Source organism: Chiloscyllium punctatum, chromosome 44 (genome assembly GCF_047496795.1).
Source record: "Chiloscyllium punctatum isolate Juve2018m chromosome 44, sChiPun1.3, whole genome shotgun sequence".
Lineage (NCBI taxonomy): Eukaryota > Metazoa > Chordata > Chondrichthyes > Orectolobiformes > Hemiscylliidae > Chiloscyllium > Chiloscyllium punctatum.
This window is the reverse complement of record NC_092782.1, coordinates 20,999,435-21,024,190: the sequence shown is the minus strand read 5'-3', so window position 1 is coordinate 21,024,190 and position 24,756 is coordinate 20,999,435. Positions and strand designations below refer to the sequence as shown.

Genomic DNA, 24,756 nt, shown 5'->3' with positions numbered 1-24,756 from the left:
AAACAAGTGAGGTCGTGGAATGTCAGTTTCATCAAATGTTTACATTGATCATACATGCTGCAAATTAACTTAACACAACTAATCTAACAGTACGTAAACCCCTTAAGATTCATCGAACAACTTGCACTTTTAATGTAATATTACATCCCAAGACACATACAGGCACAAACATCTACAGCACAGAAAATGGCCCTTCAGCCTTTTAAGTCTGTGTCAGTCAAAGACACTACCTAACTATCCTAATCCATTAGGAGAAAGTGAGGATTTCAGATGTTGGAGATCAGAGTCAAAAAGTATGGTGCTGGAAAAGCACAGCCAGTCAGGCAGCATCCGAAGAGCAGAAGAGTTGATGTTTCAAGCTAAAGCTCTTAATTAGGAATAGATCCTAATCCATTTTCCAGCACATGGCCCATTGCGCCTTGCATGTCTTGGCATGGCAAGTACACATCTAAATACTTCTTAAATGTTATCAGGGTTTCGGCTTCCAACATTCTTACAGGTGGTGAGTTCCAGATTCCCACCAACCTCCAGGTGAAAATGTTTTTTCTCACATCTCCTCTAGAGGGGGTGATGGCCCAGTGGTATTACCACTGGACTGTTAATCCAGGAAGCCAGATAATGTTCTTGGGACCTGGGTTCAAACCCTGGCAGATGGTAGAAAGGGAATTGAATAAAAATGGCATTAACCATTTCACCAGTGCTCTTTCAGCATGGAAACTTCCATCCATCCCTGGTCGGGCCTTCATGTGACTCCAAAGCAGCAGCAACAGTTGACTCCTAACTGCTGTATGAGCAGTAAATGCTGATCTAGCCAGCAATCTTATGAATAAATTAAAACAACTTTCTAACTCTTTCCTTAAAGCTATACCCCCAGTCATTGATCCTTCCACCAAGGAGAAAAGTTCCTTTCTATCTATCCTATCCCCCTCATGATTTTATACAATTCAATCATGTGCCCTCGCAATCTCCTCTGCTCTAACAAAATGAAAACTGTCTGTCCAATCTCTCTTCATAACTCTCAGCCCAGGCAGCATCCTGGTAAATCTCCTCTGCACCCTCTCCAATGCTATCACATCCCAGATGTGGATTCCAGAAATGCACACAATACTCTTGCTGTAGCCTAATCAACATTTTATACAGTTTCACCATAATCTCCCAGTTCATAAAGGCAAGTATCCCAGTGGAGCTCATATTTAGGGAATGGATTTCGGAGCACGGACAAAAAAAAACCAGTCTTACCGTTAGGTTATTTGAGAAAACTTCTACTCATCCAGTACTAGATATCAAATAAGTAATCAGGGATAATTTATCAATAGTGAAGGAGACTAAATAAAATGTGGTGAGATAGAGCTGAACTTCAACAGAGTATTTGTGAAAACGTACAATGTACTTTTCGCGGGCATCACAGGAGGGAATTTGCTCTGTTCTCACTGGCTACCTGCAACAGCAACTTACTGGTACCAATCCCCTGTCTTTTCACAGCAGCCCTGCTTCAATTTCAAACAGTGATCCAAGTTCCTTTTTGAAAGTCAGGATTGAAATTGCCTCCACTGTGCTCCTTGGCAGCACATTCAGTCATTTATTATAATAAAATATTTCTTCATATTGTCAATGCTTCCTTGTCCTTAAATCAATGCCCTCTGGTTCGTGATCCAACAATAATGGGAACAGTTTCTCCTTATCTACTTTGTCTGGACCCCTCATAATTTTGAATATCAAATCTCCACTCAGCCTTCTCTTCTCCACGAAGACTTTGCCATTCTACCTACATAGTTGAAAGTCATCATCCATGGAATCATTCTTGTGAATCTTTCTGACAACCTCTCCACATTTTTCAAAATGTAATGGATGCATCCAGTTGATGCCAAATCAATGTTTATGTTTTACATAGCTTCCTTGCTTTTATACTCATTATACATAATAATAAAGCCCAGGATGTTGAATGCTTATTAATCACACACTCAATTTGTGCTGAGAACTTCAATGATTTGTACTTATATACCCCAGATCCATCTACTCTTGCACCCTTTTAAAAATTGAACCCTTTGTAATGTATTATCTCGACATATTCTTCCTATCAAAACGAATTGCTTCACACTTTTTTGCATTAAACTTAATCTGCTACTTGTCTATTCATTCCCACCAATTTATGTCCAAAGTTTACATTATCATCCTCACATCTGACAATGCTTCAAAGTTCTGTGAGGTCTCCACCTTTTGAAATTGTGCCATGTGCACCAAGATCTAGGTCATTAATACATATCAGGAAGAGCAAAGATCATAACACCAACCCATGGGGTACTCTATCATGAACCTTCCTCCAGTCCGAAAAAACAATCAATCTCTATTTCTGTTGTTCAGCCATTTTTGTGCTCATGTTGTCCCTTTTATTATATGAGGTCTAAGTTTATTCACAAGTCTGTTGTGCTGCATTCCATCCAATGCCTTCTGCTCTGTCAAAGTCCATGTACACCATGTTAACAGTATTAGCCTCATCAACACACAGTGTTACCTCATCAACCAGTTAAGTATACAGAACCGCATGATGGCTCAGTGGTTAGCACTGCTGCCTCACAGCACCAGGGTCCCAGGTTTGATTCCAGCCTCGGGCAACTGTCTGTGTGGAGTTTGCACATTCTCCCAGTGTCTGCGTGGGTTTCCTCTGGGTACTCTGGTTTCCTCCCACAGTCCAAAAAGGTGCAAGGCAAGTGAATTAGTCATGCTAAATTGCCCATAGTGTTAGGTGCGTCGTGGCGAGGGAAATGGGTCTGGGTGGGTTACTCTTCGGAGGGACGGTGTGGACTCGTTGGGTCAAAAGGCCTGTTTCCACACTGTAGGGAATCTATTCTAATTTACCCTTAAATTCCCACTGGATCTCTTTAATTAACTGAACATTCATTATGTTCTGAATTAACATTTTTATGTTTCATCACTATGTAAAGTGCATCAACATCTTAAATACAATCAGCATATCTAAAGGGTCCTTCTCAATTTTAACCCAATCAAGTTTCTGAACTTCTAGTCTTTCACTACCTGAACTGAAAATACCACTTACAATATGGGTCAATAGTGAGTGGGGGAGGACGATGGATGGTAGGTGATCAGTAGATTAGTGAGAATGGGTTCATAGGAGAGGGACACTAGTAGGTAGGTCCCATGGGCAAGATAGGCTCGAGGAAGACATGAGGTTGAAACAGTAGAGAAACTAGACAAAGATAGTTTGAACACCCGTGCTCATGGAAGGGAAGGACATGACAGAGCAGCTGATCTAATTACCTCAATCTTCGTGACACCACAAGCTCTTCATGCAGCACTGTGGCTCAGTGGTTAGTACTGCTGCCTCACAGTCTCAGGGACCTGAGTTCGATTCCAGCTTTGGGTGACTGTCTGTGTGGAATTTGCACATTCTCTCCATGTCTGTATGGGTTTCCTCCGGGTGCTCAGGTTTCGTCCCACAGTCCAAAGATGTGCAGATCAGGTGAATTGGCCATGCTAAATTATCCATAGTGTTCAGGGGTGTCTGGTTAGGTGCATTAGTAAGGGGAAATGTAGAGTCATAGGGTAGGGAAATGGGTCTGGGTGGGTTACTCTTTGGAGGGTCAGTGTGGACTTGTTGGGTCAAATGGCCTGTTTCCAAACTGTAGGGATTCCGTGATTCTTGGAAGTGAGGGTGGAGGGGCAGCAGAGAGAAATTCGACAAGATGATCTGTGGTAGAGGAAGGGAGCCAGAGTGACTATCCTCCAAGTCTGCTTTTTCCCAAGCTGCTCCCATATTCTTCAGTTCCCTTCAACCTAATGAATGAATCAATGTTCTCTTTACACGTATTTGTTTCAACTACTCCCTAGCTTTCTTGAGGAGGTGAACCTTCTCCTTAAATCACTGCAGATTGCATGGTAATCCTGCCTTCAGAAGGAATCGTGCTTTGATATAATTGAGATGTAGTTTAGAGTCAATTACTGTGTGGATCTAGAAGCATGGCCAGACTATGATTTAGTTTCAAAATGCACCCGCTATCATGGAGAAAAACTACTGCAAAATAACAGCAAAAAATAGACTAAAACACTACCATTGCGTTTTCTTTCCTCTGAATTCCTTCATAAGATGCTCCTTCTTCAGGTTGATTTATTCGCGGTGCCTTCCCTTCAGCAATTAGCTGCACAGCTTCTACCTGAAACGAACAGATGAATTCAGGCTAGATTCAAAGTTCCAAAAAAAGGTTTGCAGCAAGCACGTGAAAACCCGATTCTTCCAATGCAACATTACCAGCTTCCGGGGTTATATTACACTGCAATTACTGTTAAGTGATGGACGAAAGATTCTTACACTAAAGCTTCCACTCAGGAGTGAATTCATATTTGAACTCGATAATGCATATCATTAAGTTAGCAATGACTTTACAGCAAAATCTCTTTCATTTCAGCACCCAAGGAGTTTCAAGTACACTACATGCAATTCTTCACACAGGAAGTTGTTGTGGCTCAGATAAAATACACTCATTTTCTTTGGGGGTGTGTAACTCCTAAATCTAAACCCTCTGGATGTCAAAAAGGATCTGGGGTTGGATAAGGCAATAAAAGGAATCTCACCAGATACTGTGTTTTCAACATTGCAAAGGGTTAAGGAAGTTATGAAAAAAGAAAATTAGGAAATCAAAGAAAATATTTATTAGCAATCAAAATCAAGTAAAATCCAAAGTAGTTTCATGAATGCATAAAACACATTTTTCAATCCTCTCTTAGCACTCTCTGGTACTCAAGGACAGTAGCATTGTTTAAAAAGGAAGAAAGGGATAACTAATCTTGGTGGAGGGAAAATTTCTGTAAACTTGTCATTAAGTAAAACAGAGATTAACCAAAGAGAGGTTGTTAAGAGGTTTTATCTCATTAATTTAATTTGTTTTGGGCAAGTAACAAGGAGAACTGATGAGAATGCTTAATGTAATCTAAATGGATTTTGGCAAGGTTTATTGACGAGATCCCATATGGCAGGCTGGCCATAAAAGACTTGTAGAATCCACAGAAATGCATCAAGTGGAATGAAATTTGGATCAGTGGCAAGAGCAAGGGATAATGGGTGATGGGTGATTTTGTGACAATAAGATTGTTTCTGGTAGAACTCTGCAGGGTTGAATGTTGAGTCACTTGCTGTTGCTGCTAAATAATAATAATTTAGATTTAATATAGAGGACATGAGTGAGAAGTGATAGGGTATCTTTATGAAGGATATGAAAATTGGTAATAAGCCATTTGCTGCAGGAAGGTGTCAATGGACTGTTTAGATGAGCAGAAACATGAGAAAGTGAAATTCAATTCCAAGGAGTGAAAGGTAACAGGCTGGACTAACAAGGCAAGAGAATACATTATAAATGGTTGGATACTGAGAAGCGTCATGATAGAAAATGATATTAGAGTTCAAGATCACAGATTCCAGTGATCAAAAAGACACATATTTCCCTTTGTAGGTGGATTATAATGGAACTGTATGTACACTTCTTAGAGTTTTGGTTATTGCATAAGGGATGGAGGTGATTGTACGAGAGAAAGTGCAAAAGACATTTACGTGGGCATTGCCAGAACAAAAGAATTTTAGCTCTAAAGAAAAACAGAAAATTCTGCAAAGAATTGAGCACTTACTGACTTCCTAAAGCCTGTTCACCACCAGGAGTGATAAAATCCTCCTCACTTGCATTTGTGTGTACAGCTCCACAACTCTTAGAGCTCGATACTATGCAAGATAAACCAGCTTGGCTGACTGGCACCCCTTCTGCAGTGTTAAGCATTCAAACGCTACAACAAATTAGACAGATGAAATATATAGTAGTGTAATGTAACATTACCCACTTTCATAAGAAAATCAGAAATCCAGAGTATTCAATAGTGATCGGCTGGGAAGTGTTGAATTTCAAAGGGACTTGAGCATCATTGTTTGTCCAAACATATGAATTAGGAGCAACAACAGGCCACTAGAGACCTTAAGCCCACTCTGTCAATCAATAAAAGGTTATGGCATTCAATAACAATGTAAGTTACTGAAAGTTAACACTTATGTAAGCATTTGAAAAGCCAAATGGTATGCTGGCCTTTATTGCTACAACAGAAAGTGAGGACTGCAGATGCTGGAGATCAGAGCTGAAAATGTGTTGCTGGAAAAGGGACACATTTTCAGCTCTTTATTGCTACAGGACCATCTTACTGTAACTATATAGAGCCTTTCCCTGAATCAGTGTCTAGAACCAGGAGGCACACTCTTAGAATAAGGAGCAGGCTCTTTAAGACTGAGATGAGAAACTGTTTCTTCATTCAGAAAGTGGTGAATCTTTGGAAGTCTCTACTTCACAGCTATAGGGACCCACTCATTGAGTAAGATCATGAGATTCTGACTAATTAAAATATCAAGATACAGGGATATTGCAGGGAAATGGCGTGAAAGAAGATGAGCAGCCAAGATGATCACTGAACAGCAGAACAGCTTGAAGAGCTGAATGGCCTATTCCTGATCTTGGGTTTTATGGGTTTTTTTAGATTAGATTACTTACAGTGTGGAAACAGGCCCTTCGGCCCAACAAGTCCACACCGACCCGCCGAAGCGCAACCCACCCATACCCCTACATCTACCCCTTACCTAACACTACGGGCAATTTAGCATGGCCAATTCACCTGACCTGCACATTTTTGTGTCTGTGGGAGGAAACCGGAGCACCCGGAGGAAACCCACGCAGACACGGGGAGAACGTGCAAACTCCACACAGTCAGTCGCCTGAGGCGGGAATTGAACCCGGGTCTCTGGCGCTGTGAGGCTGCAGTGCTAACCACTGTGCCACCGTGCCGCCCATTACATGTTTACACTGTGTCAGCTTTGTAAGCAGGCCTATTCAGCATTGTTCCCAAACCGACATCTGAAGGCTGCATCAGGTTCTGGTTGCATACTAAAACCTTGGGCTCAAGACAGGATTTTCCTGGAGCAGGTTGGTACATAACTTCATATTCCACTGGACTTATCATAAGGCCAAAGATGTTGCATGTATTGGAGAACAAGTCAATGTGCATTGCATAGCCACCACTGAACCAAGAGCTAGTACACAGACACAGGCCCACCTTAGAGCTGTGAGTGCCAAGCTGTATTGCAGCAACACATCAAACTTCCAAGAACAGCAACCTCAAACCCATATTATTGATCGCCCAGAGGGTCAAGGGCAGTAGACAGATGATAACTTCACCAACTGCAAGTTTGCTTGTAAGTTACATAACATCCTGATTTGGAACTTTATCATGGTTTGCTCATGTCATGGGGTCAATATCTTTGAGCTCCCTCCCTAACAGCACTGTGTATGTATCTAAAGCACGCGACTGCAGAAGTTTAAGGCAGCAGATCAGGGCAGTTAGGATTGCAAAATATATATTGGTCTAGGCAGCGATGCTCTGATCTGGAGAATGAATTTTGAACATGCCCTTACCATTGCAGAAATTCCTTCAGGGTACAGGAAACGGTTGTACAGTGAGTCAACAGTGTCATTCAGGTCAATATCACATTGCCTCTGCAGAAGAATTGGGCCAGTATCCAGGCCTTCATCTGCCCAGAAGATGGAGAAACCTCCGACCTTATCTCCATGAATAAGAGTCCTGCACACAAAGGATCAAGTGTTAAGGGTTTGTCTATATAATCTCTGTGGCTTGATTTAACTACCACATCTCAGGGAACCGAGGCAGAGTTTCTTCAGAGTTGCACGTTGGCACATGTGGCTAGCACTGCTGCTTCACAGTGCCAGGGACCAGGGATTGATTCCAGCCTTGGGCTATTGTGTGGAGTTTGCATGTTTTCCATGTGTCTGTGTGAGTTTCTCCCTTTGTCCAAAAACACGCAGGTTAGGTGGGTGAGCTATGCTAAAAATTGTCCCATAGTGTCCAGGGATGTGCAGGTTAGGTTGGTTAACCATGGTAAAAACCCCATGTGGAGTTATGGGGCTTGGTTGGGTCTGCTCTTCAGAGGGTTGGTGCAGACTTGATGAGCTGAATGGCCGCATTCTATGCCGTAGGGATTCTATGACTCGATTCTCTGATTCTTTGGGGGTGCACAGTAGAGACACGCACTGGTAGAAAGGAAAGACAGTTCTGTCATGAATGTGCAGATTAGATGTGTTAATGACACCAGAACCCAAGACCTGCCTGACGTCAAAATAAGGGGTCAGTTTCAGTTTAGCAAAATCTATAGCCTGCACCTGGAGAGGTCCAGCAGTTAAGTTCATATATAAGTTTCATGGAAAAATGTTGGGCAAGAAGTGGAAGGTAGCACGTTTCTCATTGAATCGTAGAATCCGGACAATGTAGATGGAGACCATTCAGCCCATCAAATCTGCATACACCCTCCAAAAAGTATCCCACCCAGATCCATCCCTCACCCTATCCCATACCTCCATAGGTATCATGGCTAATTCACCTAGCTTGCACATCCCCTAGACACTGCAGGGCAAATTAATATGGTGAATCCACCTAACCTGCACATCTTTGGACTGTGGACAGAAATCTGAGCACTTGGCAGAAGCCCATGCAGACATGGGGAGAACATGCTAATTAGAAAATAGAACATAGAAGAATACAGCGCAGTACAGGCCCTTCAGCCCTCGATGTTGCGCCGATCAAAGCCCACCTAACCTACACTAACCCACTATCCTCCATATACCTATCCAATGCCCGCTTAAATACCCATAAAGAGGGAGAGTCCACCACTGCTACTGGCAGGGCATTCCATGAACTTACGACTCGCTGAGTGAAGAACCTACCCCTAACATCAGTCCTATATCTACCCCCCCCTTAATTTAAAGCTATGCCCCCTTGTAATAGCTGACTCCATACGTGGAAAAAGGATCTCACTGTCAACCCTATCTAACCCCCTAATCATCTTGTACACCTCTATCAAATCACCCCTAAACCTTCTTTTCTCCAATGAAAACAACCCCAAGTGCCTCAGCCTTTCCTCATAGGATTTTCCTACCATACGAGGCAACATCCTGGTAAACTTCCTCTGCACCCGTTCCAGTGCCTCCACATCCTTCCTATAGTATGGTGACCAAAACTGCACACACCAGAGTCTTATACAACTGCAGCATGACCTCAGGACTCCGGAACTCAATTCCTCTACCAATAAAAGCCAGTACGCCATATGCCTTCTTCACTGCACTATTTACCTGGGTGGCAACTTTCAGAGATCTGTGTACATGGACACCAAGATCACTCTGCTCTTCCACACTACCAAGTATCCGACCATTAGCCCAGTAATCCATCTTTTTATTACTCTTACCAAAGTGAATCACTTCACACTTAGCTACATTGAACTCCATTTGCCACCTTTCTGCCCAGCTCTGCAGCTTCTCTATATCCCGCTGTAACCTGCCATATCCTTCCTCACTGTCTACAACTCCTCCGACTTTCGTATCATCCGCAAACTTGCTCACCCAACCTTCTAACCCTTCCTCCAGGTCATTTATAAAAATGACAAACAGACATTCTACAGTGACGGTCACCCAAGCATGAAATTAAACTTGGGTTAGGAGCTGTGAGGCAGCAGTGCTAACCACTGTGTTACTGTGCCTATCATTTATGTGCTTCACAAGTATGGGCCTCCCTTTCACCAGCCAAAACGCTACCCTCCGATGCAGGCTCCCTCCCCTATTCATTGTCTCTGCTTTGTAACAATCCTAATCTCCTGCCTATCTCCCACATCCTGTTTATAGCCTGCCCACTAACTCCAACACCTCCCTCCCAGCCTCCAGACACTGCTAGCCTACCCCATTCACTTCAACATTAGCCTCCACTCCCAGCAAATTAACACCCACATGTCCCACCATCCACCCAAATGAAAGCCTGGAGTCACTGTTCCAGCCAGTGTCAGGTGCTAATCCCAAACTGATGCCTCCAGTCGTTATTGGCCAAGTTGCCAGGATATTGGCTAGCAGGCTGGAGGCACCACAACAATTTTGTAATGAAACCCTGGAGTGAAAACCAATAGCATTTTCACATGCCAGAATTTTTTACCATCTACAGGCCATTTCTCATCCTCTCTTTCTCCTCATTTACACCAGAGAATGTATGTTTTCCAAAACATAACCTACAGGTTCTAACCAGAATTTAAAGATCAGAAACTAAAAACTTCATTCTTTTTGTTTAAACGATGATTGGTATCCTGTGCTGCAATTGTGTGCTCACAGATGAGTTATCACATGGAAAGACACAGTTATGACTGAAATATCTGCTATATATTTTTGAAATGTATTGGAATAAAAAGCCAGAAAAACAAACAATTCTTTCCATCAATAAAAATCTGGGTGGAGAGAAAGGGAAGGAGATATCTGTTCTAAATTTAGCATGTCACTAACTCAGTTTCTGTGTTCCAGTCAGTAATCATTTAAAGCTAATCATTAGTTGTTGCCTTCCAAATCCCTGCTCATCTTCCCTGCAACACTTGGTGTGAACTTCCATCCCATTACAATATTTTAAGAGTATTTCCAAAGTCACAAATGACATCTCATATGAATGACAAAGCTATGATTCCGTATGTTGAGCTGTTGTTTAAATAATCTGTGGAACAGCTGTCCCAGTTTTGGCACTGGCCCCCATACATTAGAAAGGAATACTTCACAGGGTTGACAGGTCTGGGTGCCACCTGTCATTTTGGTATCTGGAACAGGTGGGGGTAGTCTGTCCAATTTTACTTGTTTTGCAGTGATTTGGACCAAATGGGTGGATTTCCAGGCCATTTCAGAGAACAGTTAAAAGTTAACCACGCTGCTATGGATCTGTAGTCACATGTAAGCCAGGTCAGGAAATTTCTTTCCCTAAAGGAGCCAGATAAGTTTTTTTTATGACAAACTACGATTGTTACTGGGACTAACCTTTAATTCCAGATTTATGGACAGCTTGACTTCTATTAATTAATTAAATTTAAAATTCCACTAGTTGCCCTGGGGTAAAAAACAAGTCTTCCAAATATTTAGCCTCCGACTCTACTAGTTCAGTGACATTATCACTAAGTCACTGACCCTGTGAAGATACTGACCTTGTCTTCATGCCAGTATACCCTCCACTGGTTTGCATTGCACAACCATACTGCTCAATGAGATTGATTCAAAACAGATCCATCGGCACTTGCTGATTAAAGACATTCAGTTTGGGTTTCACCAGAGCCATTCAGCTCCTGACTTTATTACAGCCTTAGTTTGACCATTGATTACAAACTGTACTGGACTAGCTACAAGAGCAAGTCATATCCTGAGTAATTCATATCCTGATTTTCCAAAGCCTGTCCACCATCATTAAAGTACAATTCAGGATTGTGTTGGCCGGATTATTGTAACTCCAACAAGGGTGGCATGGTGGCTCAGTGGTTAGCACTGCTGCCTCACAATGTCAGGGACCTGGGTTTGATTCCACCCTCAGGCGACTGTCTGTGTGGAGTTTGCACATTCTCCCTGTGTCTGTGTGGATTTCCTCCCACAATCCAAAGATGTACAGGCTAAGTGAATTGGCCATGCTAAAATGCCCAGAGTGTTCAGGAATGTGTAGGTTAGGTGCATTAGTCAGGGGTAAATATAGGGGAATGGGTCTGGGTGGGTTACTCTTCTGAGGGTCAGTGTGGGCTTGTTGGGCCAAAGGGCCTGTCCCCACACTGTAGGGATTCTATTTTTTAAATAAAGTCAAGAAGCTCAAGACCACTCAAGCAAAGCAGTCCACTTGAATGACACCTACTTAGCCAACCAACCCAAGGGTAACTAGGATGAGCGACAGTTGATCATGCACAATACCAATGTTCAGTCAAAGAATAAAAATAAAAGGATACATCAGAAATTTAAGTGTGGAGTTGGAGGATGCAAACCTAAAGAACCAAACACTTTTGACAGGAGCACAAAAGCGTAGTCAGCAGCATCAGTCCAAATCAAATGAACAATTTATCAAAAAAGTTGCATTTTGGATTCTCCAAGAATTCAGCAAGAATCACAGATTTAACAATCCAGTCAAAATGGGAAATATTTCCCAGCAGAGGACCCAACTGGCTTTATCCTTCAAAATTGCAGCAAATGAGTTGCAGGGTATTCCATCCTTGCCAGTTTGACTGAGTTTGGGTAATACCATTTGTACGCAGGCATTTGCAGAGCCTGCAGTGGCCCTGGTTTCACGCTACGGATGCTGCCAGACCCATTCAGAAGTCAACTTACATCTGGTTTGGACCAGTTAAATTGCTTAGCTACATCAAAAACATAACTAATCAAAATAAACATCTGATTAAATGGTCATCTGTTTCTAATAGAGGTTGCTACCAGCATGGCCGTATCACTGATCACAGAACCAGTTTTTAACAAAATTCACTCTGGACTCCCGCCCTTAAAGTTTGTGCAAGGCTAGGCCGAGAACCTATACCAGGGAACCTTTTCAGATGAAGGGTACAACTTCAATTCCAGTCTCTTATGAAAAGCAGCTGGTCAGTTACCAATGACTGTAGTAAAAGGCTCTGGCCCAAGCTGGATGGGATGAAATTGGTTGTGAGAGATCCACCAGGATTGGTTCAACATTTTTCAATTAGAAAATGGCTTCCCATGTGAAATCTTCCAAGAAGCTCGAAGGACTATTACAGGAGGCAAGGTCATCTCACATATTGACTAGGAAGCAATTCTATGATTCTTCAAGGCAAACACAGTGCCATTTGCCTTAAGGACAGAAATAGAGGCAGAAATCAATGGGCTTGAAAACGAAAAAATAGCCTACAGCCTAGCTAGGTACCAAGCTGTCGCTGTTCTTATTTGGTTAAAGGATTACTCCACATGCAACTATAGGGATAGCAGCAGCAGAGTTGCTAATGGATAAAAGGCTCCCATCAGATTAACTGTAATCTTCCCAGACCTGGCAGGAAGAGTGGGTGGCTTGAAATGGCATCAAGAATGCTGATCCTGGATTGAGACTCTGCCAAGTGAGAGAAACTGTTTGATAAAGGGGATGAAGTTTGGTGTAAGAATCATGGAAATAGCCTCGAATGGGTACGAAGTATGTGCAGCATGAGGTCAAGACCAGTGATTTATAAAGTTCAGCTAAATGGGACAGTTCTGAACAAGCACGTGGACCACATGAAAGACAGCAAATTCGCAAATGGTGCAGAAGCAAAACGTGTCCTGCCCCGCTGACCAGTCGGAAAGGCTGCTGGAACCCACAGGTTCACCCAGTCCAACAAGCATTGACAAGTCCTCAGAATCAGAGACGGATATAGCCGAATCAACGCCTTTGTCACTGGAAGAAGGGAGTAAAATTCTACCGAGACACTTCTGGTGGAAGAAGTGAGCTCCTGTGCATTGCACACCAACCATATCGGATGCCAAGTCACAGGAACCTGACACAGTGCTAAAATGGCTCTCCAGAAAAAGGACCAGAGGGGAAGGGATTTAGTGGTTGTAACCAGCTGGACATCACAGAATATGATTTCCCTGATGGAGCTGTTAACCTGGTCCAATCAGGGAGCCCTGGCTGACACAAACAGAAGTGTCGTCCTACACTCCTGATCTTTGGGCACCCGGTACGGAGGAAGGAGGGCAGGTCTGAAGACCTCCTCGTGGGTCTGCTCCTGGGCCTGGACAAACTGGCCATAAACAGGTCCAGGCAGTGGGCCGTGGAGGGGGTCGTTAGGCTGACTGCCTGTCCCTCTTCCGCGGTTACGTTAGAGCCCAGGTGTCTCTGGAAAAGGAGCATGCGGTGTCCACTAACACTCTTGAGCTGTTCAGGGAGAGGTGGGCGCTGCAGGGAGTGCAGTGCATTATTTCCCCCTCCAACTCTATTTTGATTTAATCCCTGCCCTCCTCTTCACTGTTTGATCACACAGCATTGCCCTTTGATGTGAAGGGCACTGCTTGTCACTGGCCACTTGGGTGTTTCCTTTCTTCCTGGTGGTGGAAACTGAATAAAGATTCGTGCACCTTGTGTCTCTCAGTGTCTCACACCTGCACACGCACACCATGGGTGCTGGGGAAAAAAAATAAGTACTACTGCAGTTAGGCGGTAGTGTGTGGGGGGGGGGTTTAAAGAAAAAAAAGGAAAAAAAAGAAAAATAGTGGAAAGTCAGAAATGCTGGCAAAAAAAGAAAAAAGATAAGTGTCAGAGGTTATGTTCATGCTGACAGCTGACTCTGAAGAGGCAGTTCTAAAGTCAAGGACTGTTCATGTGTTAATAAGGTTGACTTGGTGGTAGAATATGGACCTCTGTAGAGTTATTTAGATGTTATGGGGAGAATATATTGGTAATCAAGGCACATGCAATGCACAGGAGCTCACTTCTTCCACCAGAAGTGTCTCGGTAGAATTTTACTCCCTTCTTCCAGTGACAAAGGCGTTGATTCGGCTATATCCGTCTCTGATTCTGAGGACTTGTCAATGCTTGTCGGACTGGGTGAACCTGTGGGTTCCAGCAGCCTTTCTGACTGGTCCGCGGGGCAGGACATATTTTGCTTCTGCACCATTTGCGAATTTGCTGTCTTTCATGTGGTCCACGTAAACAGTAAAATTAATGTTTTGAATGATTCAGCAAAATAGTTAGTTGTTTGCCTTTAGTCCTGCTCTCCAGAATAAAATACAGTTTCATTGGGCTTCTTTAATAAACTCTCCATCTTTTTCTTATAAACAAAGCTCACTTGTAAGAATGAATGACAAAACTGGCTTACACCTAATCTATAATGTGGATTTGGACCTTTTGATCCCTATGCACATGCCCACAACACAAAATACAACAAGGTCTCTGGCAAGGATAATATTTTTAAAAGACCAGAAGAGAAATAATTATATTGATTACTGGCCTGAATATCAAAGGATAGAATTGGATTTCTATTAGCCCATGCAAGATCTTCCAGACAAGGCTTCAGTTTGGATGGCAATTAGGCTGGATCCAAATCTTTGGGCGGTTGTCACAGTTCAGCTTTTCAGTGTTTACAAAGTAATCAAAATACTGAGGTGCAATAACTTAGTATCAGGTTTCCCAGTATTTAAACCAAGAGAGCCAGAGAGAGAATCTAGTAGCTGTGTCAAATTTTTAACTCCTCTTCCCAGGCCCCTAAGATTGGTTAAAACAAAGTCAAGTGCAACGGATTTTGCGAAACAATCGTCTATACAAAGTGCCCTGTAGACTCTTTCAAATCCAGATTTGCCAGTAATTGGTGGCAGTAAATCCTATCACCTTCTGTAATGGGTACATCTACATATTGATGAAGAAACTTTTCTTGAACACATTTAACAGATTCCTCCCCATCCACGTCCTTAACATTATGGCAATCCTAATCTATATTTGGAAAGTTAAATCCTTTACTATTACAGACCTATTATTCTTACTGATATCTGAGATCTTCCTACATATTTGTTCCTCAGTTTCCTGGAAGGCCTAGAATACAATCACATCAAGGTGATTGTCCCTTTTTTATTTCTCAGTTCCACACATATAGCTTCACAGGACTGTTCCCCATGCATATCCTCTCTAAGTATAGCAGTGATGTTTTCCTGCATCAAAAACACCACCCCCTCCACTCTTGACTCCCTTTCTATCCTTCCTTTCATATGTATACTTATGTCTGAACACTGCCAGTCCTGTCCTTCCCACAGCCACGTTTCTGTAATAGCCATGATCTCCCAATCCCATGTTCTCATCCATGCCCTGAGTTCATCTATATTACCTGTCAGGTTTCTTGCATTGAAATAAACGCAGTTTAATTCATCAGCCTTCCCTCGTTCTCTGCCATGCTCTTGCCAGCCTGATCTACTTAACTTGCTTCCTTCAACATCCTAAATATCGTCAACCTTCTCTCTTTTCTTATTACTGCTTAGGATCCTCTCTCCTTCCATCCTGCTTTAAAGCCTACCGCATTGCATGAGCAAAGCTTCCTGCCAGCGTATTAATCTCCCTCCAGTTAAGGTAAACCTGACCCATCTGCACAGGTCACTTTTGCCCCAGAAGAGGTTCCAATGATCTAAAAATCTAAATCCCTGCCCCCTCCACTGCCATTCACTAATCTACCCGAAATAAAAACCTAAAGAACTGTGGATGCTGTAAATCTGAAAGAAAAACAGAAGTTGCTGGAAAAGCTCAGCAGGTCTGGCAGCATCTGTGAAGAGAAATCAGAGATAACATTTCGGGGCCGGTGACCCTTCCTCAGACCTGAGGAATTAATCTGCCCTCTCCTCCTGTTCCTACTCTCACTAGCATGTGGCACCAGAAGTAATCCAGAGATTACTGACCTTGAGGTTCTGCTTTTTAACCTCTTGTCTAACTTCCTACATTTACTCCGTAGAACCTCATCCCTTTGTCTACCTATGTCATTGGTATCAATGTATACAATGACCTTTGGCTGCTTACGTTTTGCTTTGAGAATTTGCTGCAACCGCTCTGAGGCTTCCCTGATCCTGGCACCAGGGAGGCAACACCCATCCTGATGTCTTGCTCATGGCCTCAGAATCACCTATCTATGCCCTCGACTGGAGAGTTCCCTATAACAATTGCTTGTTTGAACCTTGACAAACCCCACACAACAACCATGGTGCCCAACACCTGGTACTGGAGGATTGGAAAGAGGCAAATGCTGCTCCTCTTTTCAAGAAGGGCAATAGGGAAACCCCTGGCAATTACAGACCAGTCAGTCTTACGTCTATGGTCAGCAAAGTTTTGAAAATAATTCTGAGGGATAGGATTTATGACTATTTGGCAAAGCATAGTGTGATTAAAGGCAGTCAGCATGGCCTTGTGAGGGGCAGGTCATGCCTCACAAATCTTATTCAGTTCTTTGAGGAAGTGACAAGACAGGTCGACGAAGGTCGAGCAGTGGATATGATGTATATGGACTTCAGCAAGGCATTTGATAAGGTTCCCCATGGTAGGCTCATTTATAAAGTCAAGAAGTATGGGACACAGGGAGATTTGGCTATCTGGATTCAGAATTGGCTGGCTGACAGAAGGCAGAGTGTGGTTGTGGATGGAAAGTATTCTGCCAGTGTTGAGTGGGATCCCGCAGGGCTCTGTTCTTGGGCCTCTGCTCTTTGTAGTTTTTATAAATGACTTGGATGAGGAGGTTGGTGGGGGGGGGGGGGTTAGTAAATTTGCAGCTGACACAAAGGCTGGAGGTGCCACCGATAGTATTGAGGGCTATTGCAGGCTGCAGCGCAACATGGACAGGATGCAAAGCTGGGCTGAGAAATGACAGATGGAGTTCAACCTGGATAAATGCAAAGTGACGCATTTTGGTAGGTCAAACTCGAATGCTGAATATAGGTTTAAAGACAGGATTCTTGGAGGAACAGACGGATCTTGGTGTGCAAGCACACAGATCCCTCAAAGTTGCCACCCAAGAGGATAGGGTTGTTAAGAAAGCATACAGTGTTTTGGCTTTCATTAACAGGGGGATCGAGTTTAAGAGCCGTCAGGTTTTGCTACAGCTCTACAAGTTCCTGGTGAGACCACACTTGGAATATTGTGCCCAGTCCTGATTGCCCTACTACAGGAAAGATGCAGAGGCTTTGGAGAGGGTGCAAAGAAGGTTTACCAGGATGCTGCCTAGACTGGAGGGCTTGCCTTATGAAGAGAGGTTGAGTAAGCTCGTACTTTTCTCTCTGGAGAGAAGGAGGGAAAGAGGTGACCTGATCGAGGTATAAAAGATAATAAGTGGAATAGATAGAGTCAATAGTCAGAGACTTTTCCCCAGGGCAGGACTGATTGGTACAAGGGGTCATAGTTTTAAGATAGTAGGAGAAAGGTATAGTGGGGACATCCGAGGAAGGTTCTTTACGCAGAGAGTCGTGAATGCATGGAATGCGTTACCAGCAGTGGTGGGGGAAGCAGAGACACTGATGACATTTAAGCGACTGCTGGACATGCACATAGATAGCAATGAGTTGAGGGGTTAAATTATTTTATTTTCCATTAGGATTAACCCTCAGCACAACATCGTGGACCAAAGAGCCTGTTCTGTGCTGTACTTTTCTATGTTCCATGTTCTATGCAACACATGGCTGCACTGCTATTTTCTTCAGAGAGGTCATCTCCCTTCAACAGTGTCCAAAAGCCTATATTTGATTGAGAAAGGGATAGCTACTGGAGACTCCTGCAATATCTTCCTACCTCTTTTGACAGTCACCTATCTTCCTGACTGTACCTGTGGTGTGACCACGTCCCCGTAGCATCACACGCTGCACCTCCTGTAGGCTCCTCAATGACACCAATTGACTCTCCAGCTGAATCATACAGAATGACATGAGCTGCAACCAAACAGACTTCTTGCAGTCAGAGTCTCCAGGGACACTTAACTGTTCCCTGATCTCCCACATCTGAAAGGAAGAGCATACCACTCCAGTCACTGCTATCTTTGCCCCTTTAACAATTAGCGAATGTAGACTTGCCTTAAACACCCACATGTCGCTCAAATCCCAGAGTTTGCACACTGTTGCTGCTTACACTCTGCTGGCAGACCCTAATGCTCACCTTTATACTATAAGGCTTGAAAGAAGCAACCCTTAGTACAACCTCTTAAAAAAAACCTACTTTCCTTTACCCACAGTTTTAAATTTTAAGTATGCAAAATTTACAGTTTATGTTAGAGTCAAAGAGATGTACAGCATGGAAACAGACCCTTCGGTCCAACCTGTCCACGCCGACCAGATATCCCAACCCAATCTAGTCCCATCTGCCAGCACCCGGCCCATACCCCTCCAAACCCTTCCTATTCATATACCCATCCAAATGCCTCTTAAATGTTGTAATTGTACCAGCCTCCACCACTTCCTCTGGCAGCTCATTCCATACACGTACCACCCTCCATGTGAAAATGTTGCCCCTTGGGTCTCTTTTATATCTTTCCCCTCACCCTAAACCTATGCCTTCTAGTTCTGGACTCCCCCACCCCAGGGAAATGCCTTTGTCTATTTATCCTATCCATGCCCCTCATAATTTTATTAACCTTTATAAGGTCACCCCTCAGCCTCCGACGCACCAGGGAAAACAGCCTCTCCCTATAGCTCAAATCCTCCCTGGCAACATCCTTGTAAATCTTTTCTGAACCCTTTCAAGCTTCACGACATCTTTGCAACAGAAAGGAGACCAGAATTGCAAACAATATTCCAACCAATGTTCCGTAAAGTCGCAACCAGACAGCCCAACTCCTATACTCTGACTGATAAAGGTAAGTATCCCAAACACCTCCTTCACTATCCTATCTACCTGCGACTCCACTTTCAAAGAGCTTTGAACCTGCACTCCAAGGTCTCTTTGTTCAGCAACACTCCCTACGACCTTACCATTAAGTGTATAAGTCCTGCTAAAGTTTGCTTTCCCAAAATGCAGCACCTCACATTTATCTGAATTAAACTCCATCTACCACTTCTCTGCCCATTGGCCCATCCGATCAAGATTCTGTTGCAATCTGAGGTAACCTTCTTCACTTTCCACTACACCTCCAATTAGATTCAATTCGATTACTTACAGCATGGAAACAGGCCCTTCGGCCCAACAGGTCCACACCAACCCACCGAAGCGCAACCTACCCATAACCCTACATTTACCCCTTCACCTAACACTATGGGCAATTTAGCATGGCCAATTCACTTGACCTACACATCTTTGGACTGTGGGAGGAAACTGGAGCACTTGGAGGAAACCCACGCAGACACCGGGAGAATGTGCAAACTCCACGCAGTCGCCTGAGGTGGGAATTTAACCCGGCGCTGTGAGGCAGCAGTGCTAACCACTGTGCCGCCCACTGGTGTCATGTGCAAATTTACTAACTGTACCTTTTATGTTCACATCCAAATCATTTCTGTAAACGACAAAGTAAAGGACACAGCATCGATCCTTGTGGCACTCCATCGGTCACAGGCCTCCAGTCTGAAAAACAACTCTCCACTACCACCCTCTGTCTTCTACCTTTGAGCCAGATCTGTATCCAAATGGCTAGTTCTCCCTTTATTCCATGAAATCTAACCTTCCTAACCAATCTCCCATGGGCCTTGTCGAACGCCTTACTGAAATCCATACAGATCACATCTACCACTCTGCCCTCACCAATCCTCTTTGTTACTTCTTCAAAAAACTCAGTCAAGTTTGTGAGACATGATTTCCCACACACAAAGCCATGTTGACTATCCAGAATCAGTCCTTACCTTTCCAAATACATGTACATCCTGTCCCTCAGGATTCCCTCCAACAACTTGCCCACCACCAATGTCAGGCTCACTAGTCTATAGTTCCCTGTCTTGTCCTTGCCATCCTTCTTAAACAGTGGCACCACGTTAGCCAACCTCCAATCTTCCAGCACCTGACCTGAGACTATCAATGATACAAATATCACAGCAAGAGGCCCAGCAATCACCTGATCAGTTCCTGGGGATTTATCCACCTTTATGCTTTTCAAGACATCCAGCACTTCCTCCTCTGTAATAAGGACTTTTTGCAAGGTGTTACCATCTATTTCGCTACCTTCCATGTCTTCCATATCCTTTTCAACAGTAAATACTGATGCAAAATATTCATTTAGTATCTCCCCCATTTTCTGTAGTTCCACACAAAGGCCGCCTTGCTGATCTTTGAGGGACCCTATTCTCTCCCTAGTTACCCTTTTGTCCTTAATATATTTGTAAACTCCCTTTGGATTCTCCTTAATTCTATTTGCCAACACTATCTCATGTCCCCTTTTTGCCTTCCTGATTTCCCTCTTAAGTATACTCCTACTTTCTTTATACTCTTCTAAGGATCCGGTCTATACCTTACACATGCTTCCTTCTTTTTCTTAAACAAACCCTCAATTTCTTTAGTCATCCAGCACTCCCTATAAATATCAGCCTTTCCTTTCACCCTAACAGGAATATACTTTGTCTGGATTCTCGTTATCTCATTTCTGAAGGCTTCCCGTTTTCCAGCCGTCCCTTTATCTGCCCCCAATCAGCTTTTGAATGTCCTTGTCTAATACCATCAAAATTGGCGTTTCTCCAATTTAGAACTTCAACTTTTAGGTCTGGTCTATCCTTTTCCATCACTATTTTAAAAATGAATAGAATTATAGTCACTGGCTCCCCCACTGACACCTCAGTCACCTGCCATGCCTTATCTCCCAAGAGTAGGTCAAGTTTTGCACCTTCTCTAGTAGGCACATCCACATATTCAATCAGAAAATTGTCTTGTACACACTTAAATTCCTCTCCATCTAAACCCTTAACACTATGGCAGTCTCAGTCGATGTTTGGAAAGTTAAAATCCCCTACCATAACGACCCTATTATTCTGTCAGATAGCTGAGATCTCCTTACAAGTTTGTTTCTCAATTTCCCTCTGACTATTAGGGGGTCTATAATACAATCCCAATAAGGTTATCATCCCTTTCTTATTTCTCAGTTCCACTCAAATAACTTCCCTGGATGTATTTCTGGGAATATCCTCCCTCAGCACAGCTGTAATGCTATCCCTTATCAAAAACGCCACTCCGCCTCCTCTCTTACCTCCCTTTCTATTCTTCCTGTAGCATTTGTATCCTGGAACATCAAGCTGCCAGTCCTGCCTATCCATGAGCCATGTTTCTGTATAATTGTTATGATATCCCAGTCCCATGTTCCTAACCATGCCCTGAGTTCATCTGCCTTCCCTGTTAGGCCCCTTGCATTGAAATAAATGCAGTTTAATTTATTAGTCCTACCTTGTCCCTGCCTGCCCTGACTGTTTGACTCGCTTTTGTTCCCAGCTGTACCAGTCTCAGATTAATCTCTTTCCTCACTATCTCCCTGGGTCCCACCCCCACCCCCCCAACCTTACCAGTTTAAATCCTCCCGAGCAGGTCTAGCAAATCTCCCTTCCAATTTAGATGCAAACCGTCCTTCTTGTACATGTCACTTCTACCCCAAAAGAGATTCCCATTCGTCCAAAAATGTGAATCCTTCTCCAATACACCAGCTCCTCAGCCATGCATTCATCTGCTCTATCCTCATATTCCATCCTCACTAGCTCGTAGCACCGGGAGTAATCCAGATATTACTACTCTCGAGGACCTCCTTTTTAAATTCCTGCCTCTCTGTAATCTCCCTTCAGAATCTCAACCTTTTCCCTTTCTATGTTGTTGATTCCAATGTGGACAATGACCTCTTGCTGGCCCCTCCTCCCCCTTGAGAACATTCTGCACCCTCTTTGAGACATCCTTGATCCTGGCACCAGGGAAGCAACACACCATTCTAATTTTTCGCTGCTAGCCACAGGAATGTTTGTCTGTACCTTGGAGTAGAGAGTCCTCTAACATAATTGATCTCTCGGAACCCGACATACCCCTCATTGCATTCAAGCCAGTCTCAATACCAGAAACTTGGCTGCTCATGCTACGTTCCCCTGAGAATCCATCACCCCCTACATTTTCGAAACAGCATACTTGTTTAAAATGGGTATAGCCACAGAAAGCTCCTGCACTAACTGCCTACCTCTCTTACCTTTCCTGGAGCTAACCCATCTATGTGACTGTACCTGAGACTTTCCCCCCTTCCTATAACTGCCATCCATCACATACTGTTACTGTTGCAAATTCCTAACATTGCTTCTAACAGTCTCTCCAACCGATCCATTCGATCTGATAAGATTCACAACCAACAGCATTATTTGCAGATATAATCCGCAGTAACCCTTAAACTCTTTTAAACTCTCACATCTGACAAGAAGCGCATATCACTTTACTAAAGGCCATTTTTGCTCCTTCACAATCTACATACCCAGAAAATAACACCGTCTTATTCCTCTACAAAACACTGCCCCAGGTTAAATTAATACTTATGGCTTATATTTTAAGTTTAATCAAGAGACATATCTCAAAAAACATATAATCAAGAAAGAAACAACTCTACTCACTGCTGCAGACTTTCTGTCGGTCACACTTAAAAACAATACACTTATCTGCTTCTGTGCTGTGAACTTTGTCCAAACAGTTCCTCCAAGATCAGTTGTGAATTTCACCGTTTGCTAATTTTCCCAGATGCACTCCAATATCCAGCAATACATGAATTCAAACAGCAAAGACAGTAACTGTGCAGATTCACTGCTGTTGAAAAATGTGTTGCTGGAACATTCTCCTGTTCCTTGGATGCTGCCTGACCTGCTGTGCTTTTCCAGCAACATATTTTTCAGCTGATCTCCAACATCTGCAGTCCTCATTTTCTCCTAGGTTCACTGCTGTGTCAGTTTCTTTCTCTCTCTCCTGCACTGACCTCACGATGTCCTTTGTCTGTTCTTCTCCCTTTTAAAACTGCTTTGTTTTGACATTTTTTTTCCCCCAAAGTTCCAAAACAATGCAACAGTATACACAACAGTAATTGCTGCTCCTGGAATTCGATGAAATCACCTCCAACACCTAAAATACCTCAATAAAGGAGCAGCTCTTACAGACAGAAATTTTTCCCGTCCTCCATCTTGGATTACCCAGCATCCGTCTTAAATTGTAACCCTTAACTTACTTCTGGCATTTGAAAACTCTTGTTTATCAGGATCCAAACCAAAACAACCTGCTCCTCAGAAACACTAATTGAGGTACAGCCCTCTCCTGTTCTGAATTACTGTGTGCAGGTCCCTTCACCTTCTCGATTCAGCCTTACAAAGACAACAGTTCCAGGAACCCTGTTCCTCATCATGATTCCTCTCCCACTGTTGCTAAGACATTCCCTCTCTGAAGCTCTCTTCAATCTCATGAAACAAGTTCAAACTCCTATATGTCAAGTATAGACAACAGGGATCTAGTGAAACCCTTGAATAATATAGGGGAAATGGGGCATACTTAAAAAGAGAAATCAGGAGGGCAAAAAGGAGATAAGAAAGGAGATTAAGGCAGCACGATGGATCAGTGGTTAGCACTGCCATCTCAACACCAGGGACCTGGATTCGATTCCAGCCTTGGGTTACGTGAACTGGCCATGCTAAATTGCCCATAGTGTTCAGGGATGTGTAGGTTAGGTGTATCAGTTAGGGGAAATGTTGGGGAATCGGTTGGGTGAGTTACTCTTTGGAGGGTCAGTGTGGACTTGTTGGGCCAAATGGCCTGTTTCCACACTGTAGGGATTCTATGAAGTAAACTTACCTGCCAAGGATAAGAAGGACCCAAAGAGTGTATATTAAGTTCTGAAGAGCACCTAGGAGAGAAAATGGCTTCTTCAAGATCAATTAAGTCATTTATTTGTGGAACCACAGGATACTAAACAAATATTTTGTGTTGGCATTTAATATGTAGAAAGACATGGAAGCTAGGAAACTTGGAGATATAAATAGTGATGTCTTGAAAATAGACCACATTACAGAAAAGATGTGCTGAAGGTCTTAAAATGCATAAAAGTAGATAAGGTGAGTGTTGCTGAACAGAGATCTTGGAGTGCACGTTCATAGTTCCTTGAAAGTGGAGTCCCAGGAAGACAGAATAGTGAAGGCGGTGCTTAGTATACTTGCCTTTATTGGTCAGTACACTCAGCATCAGGAGTTGAGAGATCATTTTGTGGTTGTACAGGATATTGGTTAGACCATTTTTGGAATACTGCATTCAATTCTGGTCTCCCTGTTCTGGGAAAGATGTTGTGAAACTTGAAAGAATTCGGAAAAGATTTACAAGATTGTTGCCAGGATTGGAGGGTTTGAGCTATACAGACACACTGAATAGGCTGGGACTATTTTCCATGGAGCAATTGAGGCTGAGAGGTGAACTTGTGGAAGTTTATGAAATCACGAGGGGCAAGAATAGGGTGAATAGGCCTAT

At 43.2% G+C, this 24,756-nt stretch overlaps 1 protein-coding gene across 1 annotated transcript in view; it reads right to left on the bottom strand.

The window, feature by feature from the left end:
* The window catches only part of LOC140466792 (mitochondrial 10-formyltetrahydrofolate dehydrogenase-like), a 144,819-nt gene that overhangs the window by 91,418 nt on the left and 28,645 nt on the right, over window positions 1-24,756 (bottom strand). Inside the window, exons 4-5 of the mRNA XM_072562431.1 lie at window positions 7,455-7,620; window positions 4,068-4,169 (exon numbers count right to left, since the gene is read on the bottom strand). Coding sequence (XP_072418532.1) covers window positions 4,068-4,169; window positions 7,455-7,620 — 268 coding nt within the window. The remainder of the gene's footprint in view (window positions 1-4,067; window positions 4,170-7,454; window positions 7,621-24,756) is intronic.